Source organism: Acanthochromis polyacanthus, chromosome 4, assembly GCF_021347895.1.
Source record: "Acanthochromis polyacanthus isolate Apoly-LR-REF ecotype Palm Island chromosome 4, KAUST_Apoly_ChrSc, whole genome shotgun sequence".
Lineage (NCBI taxonomy): Eukaryota > Metazoa > Chordata > Actinopteri > Pomacentridae > Acanthochromis > Acanthochromis polyacanthus.
This window is the reverse complement of record NC_067116.1, coordinates 21,364,871-21,375,026: the sequence shown is the minus strand read 5'-3', so window position 1 is coordinate 21,375,026 and position 10,156 is coordinate 21,364,871. Positions and strand designations below refer to the sequence as shown.

At 41.1% G+C, this 10,156-nt stretch overlaps 1 protein-coding gene across 5 annotated transcripts in view; it reads right to left on the bottom strand.

The window, feature by feature from the left end:
* Nucleotides 1–2: 2 nt before the first annotated feature.
* csnk1g2b (casein kinase 1, gamma 2b) overlaps nt 3–10,156 on the bottom strand; it is a 46,793-nt gene continuing 36,639 nt past the window's right edge. For 2 of the 5 annotated variants that reach the window (XM_022201527.2, XM_022201529.2), the window contains exons 6-12: nt 9,719–9,804; nt 7,782–7,866; nt 7,530–7,678; nt 7,191–7,274; nt 5,648–5,749; nt 4,496–4,602; nt 3–2,976 (exon numbers count right to left, since the gene is read on the bottom strand). In XM_022201527.2, coding sequence (XP_022057219.1) covers nt 2,922–2,976; nt 4,496–4,602; nt 5,648–5,749; nt 7,191–7,274; nt 7,530–7,678; nt 7,782–7,866; nt 9,719–9,804 — 668 coding nt within the window. In that variant the 3' untranslated portion in view covers nt 3–2,921. The remainder of the gene's footprint in view (nt 2,977–4,495; nt 4,603–5,647; nt 5,750–7,190; nt 7,275–7,529; nt 7,679–7,781; nt 7,867–9,718; nt 9,805–10,156) is intronic. The other 3 variants (XM_022201530.2, XM_022201532.2, XM_022201531.2) reach the window with 3 other exon arrangements.

Below are 10,156 nucleotides of genomic sequence, written 5' to 3'. Positions count from 1 at the left end.
CCTGTGATAAAACCTTCTTTATTCACAATTAGAGATCTGTCGTTGTCATATTTACAAATACATAATGCAAATAGTTACACTAAGAGAGCAGAAACACAGTTCAACCCTGGTCTGAGAATCTCAAAAAAGGAAAAAAAAAAGTCCCCCAGTTCTAAATTATTTATTGTAACGGATTATGTCAAAGCTGGGTGCCCTCGGTGGTCAGCTGAACCGGTTTAGCGTTTAGTGGAATCATTCATTGTGCCAACAAAAGCTTTTCTCAGCTGTCAGTGGCGCTTTGGATACGGCGACGAACTTTACGCGTAAAAGCGCGCCTGGAGCGTCCTGAGTCATCCTCGGAACATCTGGAGGTTTGCTTTGTGTTTGGGTTATTATACAGCAGCAAACATACAGCTCTGCAGAGTACACGCCTCATATGTCGTCTAAACTAAGCCATATGGTTATGAGTGGCGTTTAAAACTCGTGAGTGTCAATACTGTTACCAAATACAGCTGCTTCCTCTTTCCATCCTTCGCATAGCCACCGATTTTAGCACTTAACTCCTCCGAACATACTCACACAAACATTTCTCTCTCCTAAAGTCATTTAGATTCACATGTGGAGCTAGAACACTAACTCATAAAAAGTTCAACAGTTTATCTGTAAGTCAAATCTTGATCATGTGAGATTTCAATGATCTGCGTTTGGTTGGAATTAACTCTGAACCCACATTATTATTTCTGAAATTCAGTCACAAAACATTCAGTCTTTTTGTCTCTAATGTCCAGTTTTTTGTCCCTAGTTCACTATCATGTTTTTTTTTTACATATTTGCAACATCATTTTTTGTAAGCTTAAAGTGGGGAGAACAGACAAAACTTCCCTTTACCAGTTCATGACATGTTTCACAAGGTTCACATCATACAGTGATGACACACTGGTTGGTCAGTCAGTCTTGTGAAATGTGTAAATCTAAAGTTAACCTTCATGATCTAATGAATCATAGCGGTAGAGAGGCCTCTAAAGGAGACTTCCATCAGGCACACATGAACCTACAGAAACAATAGGATGAATTTTATCAAGTTTGAAGTGACACTGAAACCTGTTACTAAAAGGAAAGGTGGGCTTTATAGGAGGAATTTAAGGGCCATGCTCCAATGCTTCTTAGAATGTGAGCCTCACTCTGCAAACCTCATCCCCTTCAAGCTGGACTGTTTGTTCCTTCTGCTTAATGGAGTGAAATATTAAAATCGCTGGATTACTCCTTGAAATGGCTCAAGGACATTAAAGTTGCTATTTGTGACGACCCACAAGCTTTAGGCAGTGATGAACACAGAGCAGCAGGCTGTCAGACATGACAGCAAACAAAGAAAGACGTAAAAGGAAGGATCAAAGTGACACATGAAATCAGCTGTCACTTAAACCAAGTAGATTGTTCTTTCTGAACTAGTCCAGTTTGATCAGAAACACTCCAGTAATTTCAGGGGCACCTTGAAGCAGCAAAGCTCACTGAGCTGCATGTCTGTCTGTGACCTCCAGATGAAGTGAAGCGACGGATCAAATAGATTTGGGTTGTTGTCTGTTAGATCTCTTTGACCCGGCACAATGTCCCCACGCGCCTCCAAAGCAAACGCCACCACTGTACAGATGTGCTGACTGTCACGGCACAGGGCCAGAGGAAACGGTGTCTACTGCTTACAAGTGACAGAGAGGGATGTGCACGGTCATCATTCCACAGTTGCAAGCGCACACATACACACACAAACACACACAAACACACACACAGTAATCCAGTGAGCATTTGGGTCAGATTAGATAAAATGTCATCGCGGGACACTCACTTGAGCTTTAAACATTTTACTTAGAAAGGCACAAACTATGATTTCCTGGTAAATTATTTTGATGTAAGAAATAAAAATCAAAAGACATCTCTTTTTTCCATGTAAATCGCCAACATTTTTCAGCCATAACTCAGATATAAGCGTTGTGAAGGACTCTTCCTAGATCAGTCTTTATTAAGTTGTTTTCGTAATTGTTAATTTCAAACCCTAAAGTTTTCCACTGTAATTGTTTTTTTTTCCAAAAGTGCAATAATAATAAGAGAGCTTAATATCTGTTTCTCTCATTCTTCCACAGTACCTGAGGCCAGTGACTGTGCTACAAAGTCCACGTTGACAGACAAAAAGAAAGCCAGAGTGAGGAAAGAACTGAACTCCAGAACACTACAACATAAAAATAAGTCTTCAATGCAGGGATTGGACTTCGAAAACTGAGGATTCACTTACAAAAAAAAGAAAAAAAATACATAAAAATCCTCCAATTTCTGTTTTATAGATGAAATGCTTCCTGTGTCTCTCAGATTTAACATCAGCATAGTTCACCTTTTCCTCTTTACCTTGATCCCAAAACACACACCAAAGAAAAAAAATTAACAATTTCCTAAGGAGCAGATTTCTTTCACTCGAACCACTTGAATGGTTTCCCCTGATCAACAGCTGACTGTTCGAACAATACACGCTCTTTATGGAATCTAGAATACAACAACTGTTTCAAACAGTATCTTTTTTCATATTCACGCCACGGTATTCGAGTTTCATTGTTACAGCTTTTTTTACTTTTTCTCAAGCCCCCCTCCACTCCCCCGTTGTAATGCAGGTACGTTTATTCTTCATCTGTTAAGGAATCAAGAGTCTGTTGTGGCGTCGGTAGGACCGCAACATTCCTTTAACTCGCCAGTAGCCGAGGGGGGGGGGCACAGAGGACGAGAAAGAGAGAGCGCGAGGGGGGAGGTACATGGTGACAGGGAGGATAAGGTGAGAGGGGGAAGGAGGTGAGGGGGAAGCTGGAAAGAGATAAGGGACAGGGAAGGTGGGTCTGTGTAGTTGCTTCCATTTAAAACTTGACAGTGACCACAATGTTTCAAGTTCTCTCCGTTCTCTTCTTTCACTTGTGCCTCTGGAGGGCTTTCCTCTTTCTCCTTTTGAAGAAACAACAGCACCTGCAGCAAAACAGAGGAACAAGTACGTTTAGAGAAACAGACATTTTGTGACACATCTTTATTTTTCACATGACGCTTGTAAGGGCTGGGTCTCAGTAGCTGGTTCGTTACTGCTCTCTGGTTTGTAGCATCCAGACTCAGTAAGCTTCACTCAGACTTTACTGGTTTTATGGCAGGGAACAAAGACAGAGAGGACTTTATTTTCTGCAAAAAGCTGATTTTGACTTTATTTTTGCAATCAGAGTAGCAGATTGGAGAAACAAATGAGCAAATTTCATGTTAGCACCAACTAGCTTTCCAGTTGAGGTTTTATAAATACATAAAACGACAGGTAACCGTGACATATTTTCCTATTTAATCAATTTGTTAAAGTCAAACTGAAATATAAAAGCAAAGAACATGGCGGTAATGCTTCCAATGAGAGGTGTAGCTGATTGACTGCTTTTAATAATTTAAGCAATAAAAAACATCTCAAGTGATAAGGCATGAGATGAGGGACTTGCATGTATATTAGTTGTAGTACCAGGTTGTGTCACCAGATGGAGCTTCTTACTGTTTAATAAGATGAAAGACTGCAGCTTGTTTGCCGTTTAATACCGACATGACTGAAGAGGCGGTCGCTCAGACTACAGCTTGTTCCATGTTGACACTCACAAAGGTTAACTGGAATGTTAATGTCCAAATCTAAATGAGTAATTTTGTGACTGTGACTTTAGCTGCTTTAAATTTTCCTTGTTGTGGACGGGTGAGGTGATTTTTGGTTTGTGTGTGGACGAGAGCACTGTGGGGGTTTTGTCAGCATGACAGAGTTTAACCAGACAGCGTTACTGTGGTCCTGTAGCTAATGAAGACGAGTCCATTGAGCAGCAAACATCAGGCATCCGTGTTTGAAAATTGCTTTACAGCACATGTGAAAAACAGAAATTATACTTTATTCTCTACATTGATCTCTGATCAATAATGAGCTGACTATTGATTTGGACAACTGTTTGAAATCTACATCCCACTTCTGATTACTAATCCGCCACAAGCATGTATCTAGGGTACCGCAGTGTGTGTAGAAGTTTTCAGATTACCTGCGGAACCTCTTTTCTGTGACAAACATGGTTTTCTGAATGTCAGTAAATGTTGCGATTATAGCCACAGGTTTCCCACATTCAACTTTTTACAACCTTTAGCACCACCTCTGGTTGCAGGCTAAATGAACTGCAGCTGGTTACTGGCAGTTCCTGTCATCTGACTGGTTAAAGTGCTCTCTGCAAGTTACTGTGTGTACTCAGCCGTTGATCATTTGTGAGGACAAAAAATGTCAACGTGAGCAGGTTATACCAGTTACCCTAATGTGTTATATAAATTGAGATGAGATTGAACATTAGTGTCACAAAGGAATAAAGAAAAAATTTCCGTCTGCTTAGGCGTCAATACTGGATTTGGACCTGCTACTGATCCCCAACCAACCAGAAAGTGATTGATAAAGACAACCAGATGTTTTCTATGCATATAGACAGCTGTTTCATACTTGGTTTCGTCAGCCACTTCAACCTCGGTGGGAGCAGTGATGGGAGCGTTGGAGTGTCCAGCTGTGGGATCATCAGTGTTCAGTTCGCCGTTCGTTGAGCTCATCACCTGCATCATTACAGAAGGACACCAGATTGCTCACAAACAGACAGTCTGAGCCGGTGATTACAGGCTGGAGATAAACATTCACATAAAAATATGCAGCCTTGATTATCTCGAGTTATCAGCCCCTTCAGATAAGGAGAGCAGCTAAGCGAGTAACCTGGAATGAGCCAACTAAAGCAACTTCATAGAAGTTTAAAGGACAGGTTTACACATTTTCATGTCAGTTCAAAACAACATTCAGGTGTCCGTATGACCATTGACAAATATTTTGCTTGCTGTAATGATTCCTCCTGTTTATTCTGGCAGTTAAGAAAGCCTTTCCTTAGTTTAGCTCCTTTAAAGTTGTAGTTTTTTATTACAATCTTCCCTCTCTGCATGGAAGATAGAAACTAAATTGAATAACTCAGACTGCCTAAGATTTTATCTCCCGTGATTTTCCTTTTAAGCACACAAGAAAAGGATAAAATGAGCATAAACCAGTATGAACAAGAGGAAAAGTAATGGTAAGAAAAACCTGTTAACTTTGCATGTCAAAAATGTGAGCCTGTCCTTAAAAAGCTGTAATTCTACTAGCCAACACTAGATGGCACATTTGTGCCACATTTACTATGAAGACCTCTGATTTGTGCTGTAATACCATCAGTACCCTCTGACATAGCATAACATATACAGAAAGTTATGAAAATTTTTCAATTTACAGTTTAGATTGCTCTTCCATTTTCATTTTTCAGAATCTACTTTTTTTTCTTTGTGTTTTTCTTATTATACTGAATCTGTATTTCATGAGGTTTGCATACTGCTGGATGTCATCTCTGCATGGTCTTTACTGCAAGCCGCCTACAAACACACAAGACGAATCCAGCAGTGAGAGCGACAGGCAAAGCACTGGCACACAGGGATTCAAACATTCCGATGCAAACACACAGAGTCAAGACGGAGCATCTAACAGGCAGGCAGTGTGGAGTCAGTGAGAGGGGATCAGACATACACAAAACTACGTGGCTTCATGCATTAGCCACCAGAGCAGCAGCAGTAGCAGCAGCAGTACCTGGACAGAGCCCCCCAGCCGCTCAGCCGTGAGGTGCGACCCCAGAGTCTCCTTATTGGTCACGGGAGTGGGCTGAGACTCACTTCCTTTGGGCTCAGGTGACTTGACGCAAAGAGCAAAAAGGGTTGAGGCAGGTGGTGGTGAAGTGGTGAGAAGGGGGAAGGGAAGAGGGTGAAGAGGGTTGTGGGGCAACGGGTCAGGGGTGAGGGAAGGAGAGGCAATGTGGTGGAAGGCGGTGAGGGCAGGGGTGTGGGAGGAGGAGTGACAAGGAGGAGGGGGAGTGAATAAAAAAAAAGAAACAAAACAAAAAAAATTATAGAAGACATCTCCCAAGCAGAAGCAGGCTTGTTAAGACAAACTATGTTAATAGAGGAGTAGAGGGAAGCAAAAAATTATGTGAAGCACAGATCAACACACTAATAAAGTCATGCAGGAGTAAAAGAAAACAGCCTTGATCACTTCAGCTACCACTGCGTTTCAGGACAGCACAGACATCCATTTGTGTCTTCAGGTATCTGAGGAGCAACAACTTCTGAACTTTAACTGAGGACTCAGGTTTACAGCTCGGTAAACAACATCACAGGTTTCTAACGTTGTGCTTAAATTTACGGGCTGGAAAATTTACTCTCCTTCTTCTTTCACCTACTAATTTAATCCACTGATATGAAAACAGATAACAGATAGTGACTTTTCATATGGCTGACTGAATTAACCGGGACATTAGAGGTTTTTATAGCCATGAACAATGTACAGGGTACAGAGGGTGGTGCTTTGAAAGCTTTAAAAGGTGGCAAGTTGTTACCAAGCCAATCATGTTAAATGGAGAGCAGTAAAAAGAGGCTAGAGTCCACAGTAATAAGTCGATCATAAAATCGAATGCAGTCCTTGTATGGCATTACTGGAAACGATGAGTCAGACTCCACAAGCACAACATGATATGTAGCATTATTTCTGTCTATCAGAGATGTTATATAGATGTTTTTATGTGATAAAACTCATAAATTATCATCCTATTTTTAAAACTAACAAGACAAGGCTTGGATAGCATGCCATTAAAACGAAAACACACAGTCTACACTTTGTCACACACTAAGCATATAGCTTGTCATTACTGGTATGAATAATGCAATTTGCATTTTCAACTCATGCATGCAATGACTGGAGCTTAGAGTGGCAAGGTGTGAAAAATCACTCGAAGCCAAAAACAGTGCTTTGTTTCACAGCTGGAGCAGAAGGGTCTCCCTCATGACTGTGCACATCATTTACTTCGCTTTTTTTAAAAAAATTCTTATTGCCTGATAGCGATTTTGAGGAAAACTGACGTCACTGTCAACCAGTCACACTTGAGTCAGGAACAGGAATGACGGAGAACAAAGTGGAACCAAACAGCAGCCATTTTCTCCAGGAAGTTGCTTACAGTTGGACACAAGTGCAGCCTGACAGAGGAACTTGAATGACAGGGTCGGTTGGCTGGTCAGTCAGTCGAGCTGGCAGACTGCTAGTTGGGTGTGTTGTTTGTAGAGTTTTAAGGTGGTAACCTCACCTGGTTTTTGGTCTGCTGTTGTGCTTTGTCTCTGCTGCTGGGCTGCAGGGGCGTGTCACTGGGGATAGGGCCTATCGGTGTGGGCTGAGAAACACAAGAAAACAAACTCAGCGTCAAAATAAAGATCAGTTAAAAGAAGCAAAGAGAGAACTAAGGTGGTCTATTGATGGGTCACAATGAGGACAGTTTTAGGTGATAGTTTTTACAAAAATAATCATTTTCACACTGATCACACTGAGAAAACAATTGCAAACACAAGACTTGATGTCCAAGTACAGTAGTATAGATTTTAAAGAAAAAGCAGGAAGAGGCCACAGGGATTCAGTAAGAGGTACTCACAAGTGATTTGCCAACCCAGTCATATTCATAGTCAAAGACATAGCCGTTCCTGTCGAACAGATCGGTGAAGAGCTTCCTCAAGTAATCATAATCAGGCTTCTCAAAGAAGTCCAGCCTCCTCACATAGCGCAGGTAGGTGGCCATCTCTTCTGTAACAAAAGAGAGCACGCTGTCAAATGACAAGAAACTAAAATTCAAATGAGAATGAAATGAAACCCCACACTGAAAAGGAGACAAGTTGGTTTTACTGACCAGGGAAGCTTTCGCAAAGCACTTCAATTGGTGTTGCTCGTTTGGTGTCTCCAATTTTCTGATACCTCTCCTTCAAAGTGTCAGCCTGGAGGGCAAAGAGATTAAAATACATGATTATTATACTCGATGTTTGAGCAAATACATAGATAGTTGTTGTCTAAATGAATAGGTAAAACATTCAAATGTGTTTTACACTGGGCGCTCTGTTGCAGACAGATATAAATTCTGTGGTTAGTCATTCTGAATTCTTGAGTCATTACGTAGATATGTAGAGCACTGCAGCCTTGTGTTGGTGATAACCTGTCATAGCATTTTATATTTAGAAAAGGTTCACTGCATTGTTAAATCACAAAAGAATGTTCAACAGATCATTGCCACAAGCTCTGGCAGTGACAGTGAAGGATTCGTGGTATACAAGTTTTAAAGCTGTGTAAGCATTTGTATTTTGCACAAAAACAAACATTTTTATATCAGGGGATGTGAAGTCAGCTCATATAAACCAGATGGTTCTCCAACCTGTCAGAACGATCCCTGCTTTACATCGGAGACCTTTGAAGTCACATCTCTACGTGACACATGATGGCTCTGACTGGACATTTACTGTGTGCTAAAGTGAGGTATGTCTTCTTAGCAATACCAAGCTAAAGGTGTTAACAGAAGCACTATAATCCTGCTGTAATTGCTTTCCAACGGCTAAGTACTATTACATCAACACATGATGTGTACTGTTTAAACTAAATCTACTTCTATCATCTTCTAACCTTATTTCTCTCATGAACTGTCTCATGTTGATCATTCCTAACCAGTTGTTCTACCATTTAAAATGTATCATGCAGGACTAAACACTGCTGAACTCCAAACAGATGTGAGTACAACTCCGTGTAGGTTCCATAACTGATCACTCTATTGCATCATTGTAATTTGATGCAAACTGTAACGCCGTGGGTTGGTGAGGGCTTGTTTTGGCCTGAGCCATCCGACATCCCCCACATTTATACACCCCTCACATTCATCTACCAAGAGCTCCCACCCACATAGCAAATGTTCAGATGAGTGTCTTCTGGTTTATTCTGTGTACATCTATAATATATGTCTGCTATAACCTGCCCTCCAGGTATTAGCCACCCCTGGAGTTAATATGTCTCTGTTGGTAGTCCTCTAAAGCACTTTCTCTAAACTGTTTGGATGAAAAGAAAATGTGGAAGTTGATTTCTCTTGTATATGATCATTTCTGTAGTAGCAAATGGGCAAATGAAATGGACTTGAAGAATAAATCCACAGGAAAACCATCAACATTGTGCATGTCATGTACCGCTATCCTCATATTTTGGGTGTATTTATAATGTCAGACCAAATAATTAGCACAATGCCTTTTTAGTGAGTGTTTATAATAAAGCCTAGTTTTAAAGAGCTAAAAGGAGTTTAAGACTCAGGTCTTTGGGTTTGGGGTGAGCAGAGGGACTTGCTGTACCCTCGGCTGCATTAAGCTGTTCCAACACAAGGAGATGGACCTGTAATGTAGGAACCACATTTCCTGATTTTCAAGTAAAAACAAAATGACAAGAAGAATGGTATGCCATGCAAATAAACAGATTTAATGACATACAGAAGCCTGTTGTGAAGTGGCTGATGGCAACACTTTGTGTCAGGTGACTGACAAAAGATTATCACTACATCACACAGGACACTTATTAGCCTTTTGGGTTCAACTATGAAAACAGACGGCTCAATGGAAAGACCTTGAAATGTCACCAGTGTCAGAGGGTGTGGTTAGAAACACCTTGTTCTCTGTCCCTAAGGTCATGCAGATGATAGCTATGAAAGAGATGCTGTACTTTGGATTGCAATAGGAAAAGGTAGGCGGCGCATTAAGAGGATTACAGGAGTCAAATGTATATCAGCAAGTGTGGAGGATATCAAATAATACACTACAGTACCTTTAGGCCCTGCCAGGGGAGGCTGCCTCGGAGGAAGTACATGAACATGTGACCCAGAGCCTCCAAGTCATCCCTTCTGCTTTGCTCTGGAATTAAAACAACAACACAAGTATTACGTTAGCGGTGAGAATCTGATTCATTTTATAAGCATCTGGCAAAAGCAGCAGGCAACTAGCTAGAGAGAATTGTAAGCACAATCCCACAGTTACACTGTGGTTTAAATTAACAATGTTCAGTGTAAGGGGCCATAATTAAGCCTTAGAGCAGGGGTGACCAATCACAGGTCATAAAGAACCAACAGTCTCAGTTTCCATTCCAACCAAACACTCCACCTACTGATTAGCACTCCTTAGAGCAGAGAGGGAAGAACTAATCAGTGAAATCACCACCCGAGGTGATTTGCTACAATTAAAATGTGCAGACTGTCGGCTCTCCACA